Source organism: Fringilla coelebs (assembly GCF_963513975.1).
Source record: "Fringilla coelebs genome assembly, chromosome: 2".
Classification (NCBI taxonomy): Eukaryota; Metazoa; Chordata; class Aves; order Passeriformes; family Fringillidae; genus Fringilla; species Fringilla coelebs.
In genome coordinates, this window is record NC_140029.1 from 35,277,450 (window position 1) to 35,295,430 (window position 17,981).

The 17,981-nt window shown below is 40.0% G+C and overlaps 1 protein-coding gene across 1 annotated transcript in view; it reads right to left on the reverse strand.

The window, feature by feature from the left end:
- Positions 1-17,981, reverse strand: part of DHRSX (dehydrogenase/reductase X-linked) — a 162,296-nt gene that overhangs the window by 99,420 nt on the left and 44,895 nt on the right. Inside the window, exon 3 of the mRNA XM_084226572.1 lies at positions 12,063-12,131. Coding sequence (XP_084082698.1) covers positions 12,063-12,131 — 69 coding nt within the window. The remainder of the gene's footprint in view (positions 1-12,062; positions 12,132-17,981) is intronic.

Sequence of the window (17,981 nt, forward strand, 5' to 3'; positions counted from 1 at the left end):
GATAAGGAAAGTTAAGTATCCAGAATGGAAAGGAAAACACACAATTTTCCTTGATGGAGCATTAGGGGGGAACATGCAAGCTGAGGGCTAGAATAAAGCCTGTCCCCTCACACATCCTGCCTGGGGAGTTAAACAAGCCTTGTGTGCACTTGTAAGCAGGTTCAGCTGTGAAAGCTGTGTCACTGCTGACCAGGACATGACTGTCTGAGAGTTTCTCCAACATCTCAGCCTAGTAAATGCAACTTCCAACCATAAAATCCAGAACTATGGAGTGACTCCAATTCTTTATTCAGGGACCATCTACTCGAAAGTCTGCTTTAGCAGACTTAGCATAAACATTAAATAAACAGTCAGCCCCTGCACATAATATTCTCTGGATATGATCTTATGCTCCTTCAAGTTTATGTGGCAGCAACCTCTTTCCAGGTTCTTCTTTCTCTCTGTTTCATATGCTTCTCCATCCTTGCCTACTCCTTGTGTTGGTTTTCTCCCTCGTCTCCCTTTCCTCTCAGCCTTTAGTATCTCTCCATTTTGTTGGGCTTATTAATATGCACATTAGTGTCTTAACTGTCTATTTTGGATTAAATTTAAAACAAAATTTAAAAATATGACATTCGAAAAGAAAATGGAACATGAAATGTGGAATTCATGTTGTGGGTTTTTTTTTTCTCCTATTGTTCTCTTATCTGTTTTCCTTTTTTCACTCATTTTCTCCTATTTTATGTGTTGGATTCAGTTGCTCTTTGAACACATTGGTACATATTCCTTTTTATAGTGCCCATTGCAGTAGAAGGCTTATTTTTATTTAACTCAAAGGCTAGACTATATTAAAAAAAACATTAGCTGAAATGAATCTGCAAAATCTGAAATTAACCTGCAAAAAAAAAAAGAGAAATTCTTTTAAAAAGTTTTAAAAATAAAAAGGTCAGTAAAAAATCTATTTTTCAAATAAAAAAATAATTTAGTGCTGGTAGCATAAATTTGTACCATCCCTCTGAGACGGAATACTCTTTATATCATCAGGGACCTGGTGTTAAAAAGGAACTGAAGGAAAAGCATCACTAATTTTTAGCACCAGAAGATGATGTCTTTTAAAAGGTTGCTGCAATGGCAGCTTGTGGACAGGGTCCATGGAGCCAGACCCTTCAGCAGGGTGAGCACCACCAAGGTCCATTGCTTCTCAAGCTGCAGAGAACAGACCAAGGCTGGGACCCACAGCCACAGTTTCCTTTCAGCCCCCACCCACTCCTGACACACCTGTCCCCACGAGTCACCACACTGCACTAGACCCAAACTCCCCAGAGCATGATCTTCTTACTGTAGGCTGAAATAAATTAATTAAATCCCCCATTCTGCCCTCATTCTACTGCCTTACAAATCCCTAAAACGGGGGCTGGCAGGTAGCACTTTTCCAGCTGAAATGAAGAATTAGCCATTTTGCATCCAGCTTCTGAAAAATAACCCCTATGGAAACACTTTGGAAGCACAAAAGAATGACTTTATTTCAAAACTTTATAAAATAAGGTAAAATTACATTTTAGAGACTAAGGATACAGATGCTAAATTTTCACGCAGACTAAGAATGGTATTTCTGGACTACCTTGGAAAAATTTCCTTTGGCACCAGCAATTTACATTACCTGATGAGCTCATCTAAACAAAAACAAACCTGCCAAGATGTTTATCTCAGACTCCCCTAAGGGCTGTGCACCCACTGCACAGGGCTGGGAGGCTGGGCTCTGCCCCAGAACTCTGCCTGGACAGCTGCCCCCGAGGAGACAGAGGCAGACCCCAGAGCTCAGGGGGGGTGAAGGGTCTCTAAGCTCAGCTTGTCAGCTCCCCAGAGCTGCTGCAGCCGCATGTCCTGCCCATCTCCACAGGCACACACACCCTGGGGCCAGGGCTCACCAGTCAGTGCTAACATGGCCCCAAATGCTCCAACTCTGATTGCACTGAGATGGAGAAAAGGTTAACACTGCAACAAATTGTTCTCTTTTGCAAGCAAAGGCAAACATGCAATTTTATCCTGCTGGGTGGAAACACAGAAATGGGTGCTGCTTTCTGACTAGCATGTCATGTTTTCTAGAGGTATGACTGGAGCAAATTAAAAACAAACAAACAGACAGTATTCTGTCTCTTCTGTCTGTAGGACTGACTGAAAGGGCATCTGGAGAGGCAAACACAATATAGTGATATATCATTGCTAGTCAAGATAACTACAGCATTATGATTCCAGACCAAAAGGTTGTTCCATATAGCTTCTAATATGGCAGTCTTCTCCCAGCCACTTGAGATTATCTTAACTGGAGGAAGAGCCTAAGATTCTCAGAACTGCTCACTATATCAGCCTTGTTCTGTCCCAAATAAGGACATTTTTTGACATCTCCATCTATTATCTATTGCTAGTGCTTCAAGGTATAGGCCTTCATGGCACTGGAGATTTGGGTGCTTTGTCTTCTACTTTCAGAAACAAAGTCCTGAAAGAAAATCCCATTTGAAGACTTCACTTAACCAGCAACAAAACAATTAATTTTTGCATCAGCTCGAAGAAAAAATCAAAAGAAACACAAAAAAACCAAATAGACTGATGGAAAGAGGGTTCAGGCTCACACAAAAGAAATGTTTTCCAGAGGATATTTCCATTTTGTGGCAAATTTTTAATAAAATATTTTTTTAAACAAACTTTTGCAGAAACTTTCTTGTTAAAAAAACCCAAATCATTTATAGTGTGCATTTGCAAATCAACACAAAGAATTGATAAGCTGAAGTTTATTAATTCAAGAAGATTAAAGGTCTACCTTCTAAAACAAAGATTGTCTTTTATAGTACAGCAGTCTGGGACATAAGAAACACAGTTGGGATGAAAAGCCTTTGATCTGGATCAGGCTGAACACAAACTGCCACTTTTCAAGTTAATCCCTTCTACAGAGAATCTGCACTTTCTCTGTGTTATTTTGTAGATATGAGTGTAAAAGTGTTTCTGTCTCTCTTTTGCCAATAAATACTCCCATTCAAACAGACATATCTCTTGGAAAAATTCTGTCTTCACAAAAAATTGCTCCAACTAGGACCATGGGATTTTTTCATGGACTGACTTTCAAGTGTTGAGTATAAGCCAGGAGTGAGCCTGCAACATCTTAGGCTGGAAAATTGACTTGTTGCAAACCTCCAGTTCAGAAGCCCCCCACTGCCATGACAAAGTTTTGAAAAGCACAAATTGCTTTTTGCCTCATATTATTTTTCCTTCCTTTCATTTTCCCTCTGATACGCCATCAAATTCTTAAAGAGACAGAAGTACAGACATTACATCATTTCAATGAGATCCATGTTTCAGGAGCTTAGTTGTTGTAAATTACTTCTTGAAAAAGCACAAGTGAGCATAAGTGAGATTGGAGTAAAATGAGAGGAAATGCAGAACAACAGCAAATCTTGCCCAGAGCCATGGAGATCTCTCTCCAACCACAGGCCCATGTTTTTCATGCTTGGGAGCTAAAACATTGGCAAGGATTATTTTTCAACTAGGTCAAAGTAAATGTTGGAAAGATGATTTGATTTATTTTGTCTCCTCGAGTCACATCAGTTGTGAAGAGCCACTCCTGCCAAGGAGCCTGAAGTCAACAGTAATCTTGGTCAGAGAAGTCAGTGGCAGACATAATGTTAAAATCAAATAAGGAATGAAACACAGCTGAGCATTTTATTGGAGAAATTAATCAGGTGGTGGAAACAGCTCACATCACCTTGTCCAGGAAAAGTGCCTCAATATATGAAGAGAGATCCAAACTGAGACATGATTATTAGGCTTGTAATGAGTATCATCTTAGATGTTTGGCTTAACTGAAGAGCCTATAAATATCTTTAGGAATATTTTCTTCTTACAAGCAATGATTTCTAGCACCAGGTATGAAAAAAGACCATTAAAAAATGCTGGCATTAGACACTTTCTGCAAGACTTGAGGATAAGGAAGGTTTCAAAGTGTCCATGAGCATGATAATTTACAGTCAGATGATGAAAATGTGGCAGACATGACACACATCATGTAATCTTGAACACATTAAACTTGAAAACAATATTTTAAAACTTAAGTCTTAACAAAAAAAAAAAATTGTCTATGCCCTGTAAAAAAAAAAAAGGGAAAAAAACCCCAAACAAAAATCAAGAACAAAATAAAAACCAACCAAACAAAACCCACAAAACACCACCCAAACAAGAAATCCACCCAATCCACCCAAACAACAGTAACAAAACCAACAGCAACAACAATAAAACAGACCAAAATCCAGAACACACAAGAATGGAAGCTGCTTCAGAGTCATTCTTACCCTAAATATCAACATTTCTACATTTCTTCCCTTTGTTTCCACAGAATGTTTTTTTACTTGAATAGATGTGAATTTTTTACACTGCTATGAAGTTCTTTTCAAATATCTGCTTCCCAAGGCTGCATTATGGTCAGATTATTGCTATTCCTATCACTACATGCAATTAAATCTCAGTATTTGCACTGTATGAACACTGATACCGTTTCTGGAAGGCCCTGAAGTCCTGGAACCTGAGTATGTTACAGTACTTGTATTCAGGTCTGGACACAAAGCAGACAGGGTTTCCTGTTGGTTTGGCAGCTAAAATTTGCTAGATATAGAGTTACAAGGTGGCTGGGGCTGGAAGGAGATTGTCCCTTCTCATGCTGGGCCACCTGGAGGTAGTTGCCAGGACGGTGTTCAGATGGCATTTGAATATCTCTCAAGATGGAGAATCTACAAACTCTATGGGCAACCTGTGCTGATACCTGAAAGCTCTTGTGCTAAAAAAAAAAAAAAATTAAAAAAATAAAATATATCGTTTTTCTAATTTTAAATGGAATTTCTTGCATTTTAGGTTGTGCCCAGAGCCTCTGGTCCTGTCACTGGGCACTGCTGGGCAGAGCCTGGCTCTTAACTCATTTAAGAACTGGGACATCTACTCAGAACTTCAATTCTTTGCCACTGAAAAATAGTCTTTGAAGAACAAATTAAGCATGGGCACAGTGGCATTGGTCCTTGGGAGGTGCAGAGGCTCCTGTCTAGCAGTGCTTCCTCTGGAGCTCTGCCATTCTGCTGCAAGGATGGAGCAGACAAGGAAATACTGGCACTGCCTGCACATGCAGGCTGACCAGCATCTGTTTGGTGTGCAGCTCATACCTGGCAGGTTGCTCTCACAGCATACAGGCTCTGCTTATTCCACATTTCCTTCAGCCCACAAGTTCTCCATGCTCTTGGCAGCTGGACCTCCAGCACAGAAGCCAATGGCATTTCCACAGAAAATATTCCACTTGTTATAAGCAAATTAACTTCTGAAGCCCTACACGTAACCCACAGAAGATAGGTCTATGCAACGTAGTTCTTGGAAAAGAAATATGAAAGCATTCCAGAGAGAACACAAATTGCTTTTGTTCTTGGCTTCATCTTTCGGTATATGCTGACAATTTTCTTGAAAACAGACAAGGTCTAGAAATGGCTCACACAACCTGCCTGCAACTACTGATCGAGATGGAAAAAATAACGGCATGTTAAAGGACACGACAGACCCTGGAGCACCTTTATTCAGTCCCTGCACAACATCATAACTCTGCAAGTGCATACAAGAGCATCAAAATCCTGTAAAAGTCTGAAATGGGAGCTTTTTCCAGCCTTGAAGAGGCAATTTTAATTTGAAACTCCCTTTCTCCAGATTGCCTTCAGTAGGGCAGCACAATCAGCAAAATCCTAACCTCAGAGCTTTGGTGCCATTAGTCGCACAAAGCTGTGGTGATTTACAGTCAGAAAATCATTTCAAGACATCTGACGGGACTTTGTTATTCTGCCTACAGCTACACCTGTGCACTTCTTTGTCTCGAAGTTTCAATTAGAGATAATTTAAATAAGAGAAAATCACATTTCCTAGTGGCAGAGCCTGTTAATGAAATGTGCTTCACATTTCCAATGGAAATGGGAATTCAGGAAACCAACAGGCAGAGCTTGTGCCTGCATTATGAATACATTTCACATTTGAAAGACTTTATCTCCATCTCAGTATCCAGATATGAAACTAATCTTCAGCTATGTGAACCATATTCATAATCCTCTTAATTTCTGATTTGCCACATTGTTAACATGACCACTCAATTTCCAAAGTGTTTTAAGAAACCCAAAAAATAGAGGGTTCTCTATTGTTTTAAGTATCTGTAAAAACTGAGAGGGGAAATCTTGTATCATCTTACAGTGGAAGTCAAAAGGAGAGCAAGAAAAAACATAAGCAAACAGGTTTAAAAAAATTTAACCATGGTTTTGCATCAAAGAATTATGTAAAACAAACAGAAAAGCAGGACAATTTATTTGAAAAGTTTTCACCTAAGTAATTTTATCAGAGGGCTCTGGAGACATCTTTCTGTGGATTAAAATCTTCCATGCTTAATATGAAGCAAAAGGTCACCAGCTTTACTGGATAAGGGACATAAGTGCTATGAGCACAGAGAAAAAGTATTAGCCCATGCATTACTTTCTTGGTCTCCAGAAAAGAGTCTTCCATCCTTGTGCGTGGGGAGGATCCAGTCACAAATTTAGATTAAGTTTAACACATACAATGTTTTTCAATATTCAAATATGTTCGTTTGGCTTGAATATACCTGACATGACCTCAGATGAGTCTATGGAAGGAAAATAAATCTTAATGTTTAGGCAAGGTTCTTATACCTGTCACCAAGTGACAAAGCAGAAAAGCTCTGCAGTTTCACACAGGGTCCTGCAAAGCGGAGCACTGTCAAGACTGAGACTGTTCTACTCCCATTCATATCACCACCTTGGCTTTCAAGATGTCTTCATAAGCCTGCTGTTCAGCTGTACAACTCTAAATGAGGGCAGGCATTCACCTGCCAGAGCCAAGCACTGGAGATAATGCACCAGCGCGAGAAAAGAAACCAGGGGGGTGGAAACTGCGCTGTCATAGTCAGGAAGCTCTTTAAACCAATCCTACAGGTCTTTCAGCATCAGCAGTGGTAGAGAAAGGATATTTCAATAGGATGTGGTAGAAGAGACAAAGTAACCACATTAGGTCCAGCCACAAGCCCAGGATGCGACGCTTTTACAACTCAAAACACCACAAAAAAAAAAAAAAAAAAAAAAAAAAAAAAAAAAAAAAGAAAAAAAGAAGTGACACAAGCAAGTATAAACTCACTCATGCTTATGCACACTTGTAGAAGATATGTCTCAAACACAATTATTTCCACTCTTTTTGACTGGTTGGATGACCACTTCCATAATGATGTCTTTGGCATGCCACCCAAAAGAAGTAGTCCTGGCAGAGATTTTTGCACATATTAACAAGGCATCAGTCCTTGCCGAACTGAACTTTTTGCTGAAGAAAACTCCAGCTAACACAATGGGAATACCACCACCAAGTTCAAAAGTTTGTGAATTTGGGAACTCAGCAGATTACTTCCTCTAGCCTGCAAGGAAAGCTAACAACAAACTCTGTGGTGCAGAGCAGAAAGAGCTGGACTGCTCTGTTAAAAATGGTGCCTGACACAGCAAGCGTTGGTGGAGAAACCACCCACGAGTTATTCTGTAATTACACGTGGTACGAATTGTCTGTATTAACCCATCTTCTTTCACGTCAATTCTTCATTCTCAGGTCTCTAACAAAAAGGAAAAAATTCTTATTTATTAGCAAGTTATACTACAAAAGGGAGCAAGGGACCTTGTCATCTCCTTATTCCCTGGCTGAGCCACATGTAGCATAAACATCTGAAGAGAAAGCTCTGGGAAAAAGCCAGGCTTGTTAAATGCACACGAATTTTTTTAAGAGAATTCATTCTACTATTTGGCCCACGCTGTCTTGATGTGGGTCAGACTGTAAATGACACAATTTGGCTGCCACTGTGCTAACCTCTGCATTCCTCTGGCTCTGAGGGAGAAAGTCTCTTCTTCCTTTCTCACCTGACTTCAAATGGAAGTTTCATGAACGCTGTGAATTTAGCTCGTAGTTTTATAATTGTGGTTTTATTTAAATTGCCACAAAAATGTTGGGCGAGATTAAATGCAGGCTTCTCCTTTTGAAGAGGTCTACGCTTAATATGACTTTTACACCCTCTTTTCTCACTAAATGATAATTTTTTTCTCCTTTGACTCTAGTTGCAAGTCCAGGTCCTAAACTCCGAATGTGAGAGCCTTCCCCTGGTACTGCGCTATGTGATATTTATGCATAAAGGTTTGCTAATTGCTGATTCCATCAGCATTCATGAACATTTGCTGGAATGAATGAAGCTTTCATTCATGTTTATATATGAGTTTCCAACATTTGTATGTTTGTAATCATCAGGCTGAAACCAGCTTTCATTTGCAGAGACATAAGCTGAGGGTAACTGAGTCAGGAGATATAACTCTGTTATGTAAATTGAGAGATTCTTTTTCAGTACCATTGAGAGTTGACTTTATCACAGAAACCTCCCATTTCCACAGCTCAATGAAGTTTGTTCACCACTGGTAACTATGGTTATGGCTGCACTAGCAAGCAGTTTGAATCTATATAAGTCCATTTCTGGAGCTCATTTTGCACTGGGCACTGACATAGGCACTTGCTGCAGGTCTGTGGAAGGCTCAGATAAACTCTGAAGTTTGCTCCCATGCAGTAATGCTCTGTTACTGCTGCAACTCACCTCCCAGGCTAGTCCTGCCCAAAGGGAATCCAGGCCAGGACCTTCAGTGCCCTTCCTGATAGGAATTTGTGCTCAGCAAGCAGGCAAGAGCTGAGGGTTGCCTGAAAAGCACCCAACTGATCTAACTAATGAACACACTAACAGAGACACACCCTATGTGCAAATTACAGAGATTTATCCAATTAGAATATCTCTGTGGCAATCCTGAGCTATCAACGATTTTCCCAGCCATATAATTGCCACTATTAGCAACACAAGTTCCCAATTTAACAAATGGAAGCAAGATAAATGTCCACATCATCCTGGCTTCTCCCAGCTTTATGATTCACGGCGCAGCAATGTGTTGCCCTTGGTCTTTTAGAAAGAGTGCACGGTGTGAGAATTTCAATGACAATGCAGCACCACTTCTGGCCTGCTCTGGATATCTGAGGGCTGTGATTTCTTAATCATGGAGGAGGTTCTGATGGTTAAGCTAACTGGGTCTATCATGCCCCAAGGACTTGTAGTTTATTTACTTCCACCCATCTGCCCATGTACATGCTCCCTCCTTACACTTTGCAATCGGTTACCCAGAACAGAGACCCAAAACCAAGGAGGACACTTAAACAGCCTGGAATCAGCAGGGAGAGGAACCAAGAAGGTTTCTGATGCAGCTCCAGGATAGAGGGTGGGTGGAAGGAAAAGATGAAGTGCTACATTGCTTAGATTTTCTACATTGCTTAGATTTCCCATTCCTTTACATCACAGCTTTGTAGCAAATAGCTGCAACTGCTTTCCCCTCCAGCTCTGTACTCTCTTTTGGCATTGGCTCTCCTTTCCATGCCTCCAGGGCAGTAAACCAGGCTTCCTGCCTCCTTGTATTCAGAAGTTTTGTCCATCCTTTTTTCATGTCTCGTCATGCTTTAACAAAAAAAACCCAACCAAACAAAAAAAAAAAACCACACAACAAACAAAAAAAGCGCCCATCACCTGCCTGCCTTTTTATTACTATCCTTTATCCTCCTCTGCAACTGTTAGCACATTATTGCTCCTCAGCTGCTTCATAGGAATTACTTATGTACATGCCTTGAATCTCACTTGTCCCAGAAGTAAGTACAGATTATGTCAAGTAAAACTACTTACCCTTAGATATCAGACAGAGCCCCAGACAGACAAGGCCAAGACAGAGAAGGATGACAGTGCCTTAAAAACATTGTAATTACTTGCATTCAATAAGCCTGGCATTTTCCCAGAGCTGTCTCTGGGGATGTTTGTGCTATGTATGGCTCAGCCTGGCAACAAGGAGAGGACAAGGTCTTTTGCTCCCTTTTGCTGTCTAACCTGATAAAAAGCAAGGAGATTTTCTTCATGCTAAGGGATCTGAGATCTAGATAACAAACTGATGGCATCCACTCATGTTGTTTGTCCATAATAGCTGTATTGTCCCAATCCTTGACCACACTGGCTGCCCAAAAATACTATTTTGAGTCGTTCTCCTTCAAGAGTCTGATGTTCCTGATGGGAGCAGTTTGTAAAGCAGTGTTTGCATGTGGGCCATGAAAAATGCTCAAAGAAAAAGCAGGGGAAATGGGTCAAGACAACCAATAATGTTTTTATGCAGTGACTAAACAGATCTTGAACTGTAGCTTTTGAAAAGGTAATGCTCTTGCACAGCCCTGTCTTGGTGTTTTGGTTTGGATACAAGCATTATATAGCCAACCAAGGACACTTAGTCACAGCATCTACAACTTCCTATTAAAAGCAAAGTGCAGATTCATTGATAAACAGTAACACAAGAGTGGCTCTCAGTTCTGAACAAGTTTTTGTACAGGACATTGCACTTGTAAATACAAATTTCCCTCAATCAATGAGAAATTCCAAAAAGACAATGCTCTTCCAATTTATTTTTAGGTCAAACCTATCGAAGCTTGAGATTACTTAAGCCTCAATTACAATAATTACAATGAGGAACAACTTCAGTCAACTTTAAATACTCTTTCAGCTTCCTCAAACTGACATCTTTGTCTTAGCAGTTTATACCTGAGGGGTATAACTGACTTTACCTAGAAAAAGCAAGAAAGACTGGAGTGTTAGAAAAGCCTGTGATCACACAGAGGGAGAAAATAACACGGACCCTGGTTTATTCAGATTCATGCAAGTCACATGACATTATTAATTCCATCTGGTTTTGGTCTCTGCACAGAAACTTCCAGCAAAGACCTTAATGATGTAATAATTACCTTTTTCCTTTCATGATCCTTCTAACTATGCCTTAATTTATGATGCTTTTAACTAGCATACATGTATCCTGAGGCTATAATGGATGCACATTTATTTAAGTCAAAAGATAAATCATAATGAAAGGGTTTTTTAACACAATAATTAAAATGTATTTTGATCATCATAACAGTAATTAGAGGCATAAAAACAGAATCAGATCTCAGAAGGAGCCATGAAGATCCCAAATAGGTTGGACTAGCAACACGGCTCTATTATTTTGCCAAGAAATTATGCGTCAAAGTGGCAGGAATGAATCATCATGCACCATTAGGAACTACACCCAGTGACACCCAGGAACAAAAATGTGAGCTGCACTAACCTCCACCATAAACTACAAACTGCAATCACTGAGCAGGTAGTGTGGAACATGCCTTTTCCCTTAGTTATCAAGCCATGCTGTCCCTAAACCTCTACAAATACGATAGATTATCAGGTAAAGGAAATAAGAGAAACACCACAGAAAGGCAGGAATTTAGGCTTGATATGAAAGGTCTATTTATATTTAAGAAAATTGTTTTACTTTGCAAAGTATTATAAGCTCTTAACATGTGTCAAATGACCCAATCAAGCAGCCTTGATCTTTTAAAAACCTGTTAGCTCCTAAAACAGCCAAAGTAAAAGACCACACACTCTTACCTGCTGTCATCCTCCCCTTAGCAAAAATAATTGGTATTCTGAATTTTTTTCCCATCTATTAAATCGTACACATGCTCAGGCAGACTGTAACTTGCAGGCAACCCTTTTTCAACAACAAACAGCAAAGTCAAACCATGCTGAAAACATTTTTTAAGAAATATCCTATGCATTTTACCCCTGAGTCAGATTTATTTCAGGAATTTGGTGCATAGAATCACAGAACCATTTGGGAAAAAAGGACCTTAAAGAGAATCTAGCTCCAAACCTCCTGCCATGGGCAGGGACACCTTCCACTAGACCAGTTTGCTCAGAGCACCATCCAATCTGGCCTTGAACACTTCCAGGGAGGAGGCATCTACAACTGCTCTGGGCAACCTGTTCCAGTGCCCCAAATTTAAAAAAAAAAATTAGCCATACACAAGGGAACCTCATATAAAAGGAGATGACAGCAGAAAGAGAGGAAAAACGGCTTCTTAAAGGAAATTATATAAGACAGTACCTTTTCCAGACAAAGTTTCTTCTTTTATTTTCCTCACCGCTTCTTGGCCATCACTTTCACTGTTTCCAGCTGTTAAAGGCCAGAAAATGAAAAATTAGCGATGCAATCAATTTAAGGATTGGCACCTATGAAGTGCCAACCACAGGGTAAACCCAGTATGAAGTTTTAGGTTGAAAGGTGTGCTGCAGAGGCTTTCAAAGAGGGCTGCACAAATGCACTGTGATTCCCACACGTTCTGCCAGTTTATCCCATTTATTTGTATAAAACAGGACGGTCTACTGGACCAGCAGACTTGAGATTTGAGTCTGTGAGACAAGTGAATTGTATCACATCCAGAGTCTGCAAAAACTTCACTACAGGTTAGACCAGACTTCCCCTTGCTCTTTTTCCAAAATCAAGACTTCCACAGTTGGAGGAAAGTCCTGACTACCCTGTCTCAAATGCTCATGAAAGGATTCATTAGTGCTAACATAAAATGTGATTAAGCATCACATAAATGTCCTTTGTACCATTCAGCTTAGGTGGGTGGTTACTAATTGTCTGACATTTGTTTGGCAATTTTTTTATAACACCTCAAAGGAAAAAGCATAAGCATAAGAGATATAGGAATTGTTAACACAAGCTACATTTTTAAAATTAACATTCAATTTATCTATCCACAAATATTTTCCATAGCATGAAACATCAAAATACCTATTGTTTATTAGCTAAATTGGGCAACAATACCGATATGTCTTATGAACTTCATGAAGTTGCCTTTCTGTTTTCCTCATTATATAAAATTCTTCTAAAGTTTCTATACAGATTGTTTGGGTGGGGTTTTTTTTGTTTGTTTGTTTGTTTGTTTGTGGGTTTTTTTGTGCCAGCTTGCAAGTATCCTGTTCTTGCTTTCACAGCACCACAGAATAAGATGAAGTTGGAAGAGACCTCAGAGGTATCTGGTTCAGCCCCCTGCTCACATTAGCTGGTATATGCTTGTAGTTACTCTGTGTTCTTTGGAGAATGGAGTTTTAGCTGTGCTTGTGCAGTAAAAAAGGACTTGAGACGCATCTTTGTTTTCTTGATATGCAAGAAAACCCAACATTTACATAAATCTAGCCAAAATTAATACACTTAACATTCCAGATACTGGAGAGAAAATAATTCTCACATAAAATCTAGAGTCATACAGGTGTACAACTACTGTCTATAAATACCATTAACTATGGACAGGAAGGAAGGAAGGAAGGAAGGAAGGAAGGAAGGAAGGAAGGAAGGAAGGAAGGAAGGAAGGAAGGAAGGAAGGAAGGAAGGAAGGAAGGAAGGAAGGAAGGAAGGAAGGAAGGAAGGAAGGAAGGAAGGAAGGAAGGAAGGAAGGAAGGAAGGAAGGAAGGAAGGAAGGAAGGAAGGAAGGAAGGAAGGAAGGAAGGAAGGAAGGAAGGAAGGAAGGAAGGAAGGAAGGAAGGAAGGAAGGAAGGAAGGAAGGAAGGAAGGAAGGAAGGAAGGAAGGAAGGAAGGAAGGAAGGAAGGAAGGAAGGAAGGAAGGAAGGAAGGAAGGAAGGAAGGAAGGAAGGAAGGAAGGAAGGAAGGAAGGAAGGAAGGAAGGAAGGAAGGAAGGAAGGAAGGAAGGAAGGAAGGAAGGAAGGAAGGAAGGAAGGAAGGAAGGAAGGAAGGAAGGAAGGAAGGAAGGAAGGAAGGAAGGAAGGAAGGAAGGAAGGAAGGAAGGAAGGAAGGAAGGAAGGAAGGAAGGAAGGAAGGAAGGAAGGAAGGAAGGAAGGAAGGAAGGAAGGAAGGAAGGAAGGAAGGAAGGAAGGAAGGAAGGAAGGAAGGAAGGAAGGAAGGAAGGAAGGAAGGAAGGAAGGAAGGAAGGAAGGAAGGAAGGAAGGAAGGAAGGAAGGAAGGAAGGAAGGAAGGAAGGAAGGAAGGAAGGAAGGAAGGAAGGAAGGAAGGAAGGAAGGAAGGAAGGAAGGAAGGAAGGAAGGAAGGAAGGAAGGAAGGAAGGAAGGAAGGAAGGAAGGAAGGAAGGAAGGAAGGAAGGAAGGAAGGAAGGAAGGAAGGAAGGAAGGAAGGAAGGAAGGAAGGAAGGAAGGAAGGAAGGAAGGAAGGAAGGAAGGAAGGAAGGAAGGAAGGAAGGAAGGAAGGAAGGAAGGAAGGAAGGAAGGAAGGAAGGAAGGAAGGAAGGAAGGAAGGAAGGAAGGAAGGAAGGAAGGAAGGAAGGAAGGAAGGAAGGAAGGAAGGAAGGAAGGAAGGAAGGAAGGAAGGAAGGAAGGAAGGAAGGAAGGAAGGAAGGAAGGAAGGAAGGAAGGAAGGAAGGAAGGAAGGAAGGAAGGAAGGAAGGAAGGAAGGAAGGAAGGAAGGAAGGAAGGAAGGAAGGAAGACCCAAAATAGCAAAGCAGACATTTGCAGTATTTTCTTCTTGCTGTTTTTCCTTCTTTTAAACCACCCAACCTTGTCGAGAAGAAAAACATTCAGTTTGATGCTAATTTACAGATAGAGATGCACCATCAACAAACAAACCCTCCAACGAAACCCTGCCATTTCTGGGGAAATTTGTGCACAGGGTTTATGGGCAACAGATTAATTTTCCTCACTGTTTCATCTCAAGTAATGTACTAGAGTAGGATTTCAAACTCAGTGTGTTGTTGTTTATTAGGCTGGATAGTGTTATGCTAGAAATAAGAATACTTTTGTGCCAATTCTGTGAACATCTTATTTGATTCCTCTTTTATTCAGCACCTCTCGTGCAAAGATCTGGCTTATTAAAGCCTCCAGTGTCTTGATATAACTCTCAGTATGTTCATTTAATTTGTTCTTTTAAAAGAGCTTGTGTTCACAACAAATTTTAATTTGCTTTATTTTGCTGTTATATAAATGGTTATTCATTAAAGCTCAGTGCCTTCCAAATGAGCTCATTTTATTTATATTTGCATATTTTTCACTCTAGACCACTGGGAAAAAAATTATTATTTTGCTAAACAGTCACTTCAGATGTCTGTTTTCAGCCTGATCCAACAGAGTTTGAAAACCAGATGCTGAAGGCTGGAGTATTGCAAAATTGAAATAGCTTCAGTGAAAACTGCCACATTAATAGAGGTTTTCAAAATCCTTCTTTCAAAGAAAATCCTGTAAGAAAGAATAAAGGCATTAAACAAATGACCAAAATCCTTACAAAAGGTTCAAAGACACTTAGATCAGAAGGATGTATACCGTGAAACTGGGAGGCTAATCTAGGCTTCTGAGTTAGGTTAAGGAGTAGCAACACCCCCCTTGCCAAGGGCAGGTGGGAGAGGAAAGGAACATTGCACTTTTGCACTGCTTCCCTTCTAGTGCATCCCTCTGGGATCTTCTACACAAAGGGAGTGGTAGGCATCAAAAAGATCAACCTCCTTTTAAGTGCTACATTAACTATTCAAAATTTAAAAAAAATGCTTTTTAAGTCATCAAGCTAAGGGAGTCAGCTTTGGGTTGGGAAAAATCAAAACTAATCTGCATCTTCTTGATGAAGTTTGGTCACTAAAGGGCACAACCTTCAAGTGCACTGAGCAGCAAGTGTACAGCACCCTAAATTCAAGATGGTTTACTAGATGAGGGTCAAATTCTTACTGCTGTCAACTGGTTTAAATCCTCAGTATCGTATTTGTCATGATTCTTTAAAAAAATTTTGATACACAAACTAATCCGCTGGCTGGACATTTTTTTGATGACTCACCATAATTTCCATATGTTCCATATACCAGAATTTATCCATTTTAAGTGTTATAGCATCTGTAGCATAAGATCTGACTACTCTGAATTCAAATGGTTTGAAGGGAAGGGTAAGAAAAGGAAGAGAGATCATGTATTTTATGCAGTGAGGGAATCCTACAAAAAGCTTTGAGAACAAGGGATTCATTGTCTTGGGAGCTTAGATCATCAAAGTACCCAAAACCATAATAATCTTGCTTTTCATGCTGATTTAAAATATCTACTGGGAACTCAAAATAGATATAGTTGTCTCAAGAACTGTTTATGCAAGCAGTTCAGTGCCCTACCTGATGGGTTTTTCTCCACTTAGTCCACACAGAATAGTGAAGAATTTGGGTGAGACTTATTCAATAACAATGCTGACTAAAATAAATTCTGAAAAAAACCCCCTAATAATATAAAAATTAATTCATTCTAAACAGATGCACCCGTATAAAATCAAATACCATTTCAATGCCATAAAAAATATAATTCTTAACAAAATACTGAAAAAAATGGAAAATATATTTAAATACAACTTTTAGTCAAAGAAATGTACTCATCTCTTCAACATTTACTTACACAAACATCACAAGTCAAAGCAAATTGATATGAAACCACCAGAGAAGCACATACTAAAATTCTTATCAGCACCAATAGGCTTTGGATCTTTTCCTAAATGTCAGACTCTGTCATCTTAGTCACTTAAGTAGATCCTAACTCTGAAAGTCATTTCAGGGATTTCAACAGAATTATCACAGAGATTTCTCTACCTGAACAAGGCTGAAAAAAGCATGGCCCTTAGAAAGCCAGCATGGGCTAAAAACACATTATCACTAATTAAGGGGCTCTGGTACATGTATATGTAGTTTTAATACTATATTTTTAATTTCTTATAATGTGACTATCTCTTCAAAAGGGTAATTGCCACTCACACACTGAATTTATATACAAGACTGATCCTGATAAAGAAAGCATGAGCTTTGCCAAATGGTGTTTTGCAAACCTAAGAATTTGCAAGCTTGATGTTTCAAGGAAATGTACTTCAGGACACAATAAAAATATTTAAAATCATCTGTGATCAATAGAGCCTCTAATGCTTAAGGTTGCCTGGAGAGAATAAACTCACAAATCCAAAAAGCCCTTGCTTACCTAAGTTTGTCAAGGGAAAAATTTCTTTGCTTTCAGTAAGATAGCGCAGAATGAAGACAAATAAAATCTTTTGCAGATGAACAACAAGAAGATTCAAAGCAACCAGCACGTGGTGTCCAGAGAAAGACCTGACCACTCCAGCTTGGAGCCTGAGAGCCACCTTGTGCACAAGGCACCCCTCAGCCTGCAATAAGCCCAGAGCTGGGAACCCCAGGGGGAAGGCAGGACAGGAGGGAGAGCTGCCCAGGGGCAGGGCAGGCACATCACTCCCAGCTCCCCCCACACGCCCCAGCCACTGGCAAGTGTGACCCCCTCAGTCACCAGCACCTGGGGAACCTCAGATAATGCTCATCCCTTGACTATGGAGCCAGAATTACAGATCAGCTACTCCCTGAAACAATGGGTAACTTTCCAGGGTGTGCAGCATGCCCCACCGCCCTTCCCTCTCCCCACTGCTGACTTTGAGCCAGCCAGGCTCAGAAGTGGTGCCATAAACTCCTACGTTTGTGCTAGGAAAAGCTTGGTGGTACAGTAATCAATTCTGTATAAGTGTATAGCATCTATCAGGGAATTGCAAAGGATAATGGTTAGATGCCTTTGTGCAACAGAATATAAAAGTTTCCAAATGGAAATTTGAATACAGATGCCTCCTCAGAGCAGCATAATCCTCATTATGATCGAAGGGGAACTGATTTCTTTGAAGCACCAGCCTGAAGACAGGGCTTATGAGGGCACCCAATGCCTCAAGAGGAAAACAAAATCCTATCAGCTGGTGTTAGGAAGATTATGATTTTATGGGTGTGCACAAAAAATAGAATATGCCTAAAAGAGAGGAACAACTGCCCCCAAAATCTCCAAGGATGAGAAATTTGAACTCAATGCAATATGAGCAGGTTTTTAAAGGAATTTATAAGGTTTCTTTTAAAGGAATTTGTAAAATCTTCAATAAAAAGAATACAGATCTTACATCTCATATGTAAAACACTTAAGGCATGGATTTCAATAATAGGTATAAGAATGTGACCAGCTATAAAAAATAAATTGTGAACATGATACAAACTTCCT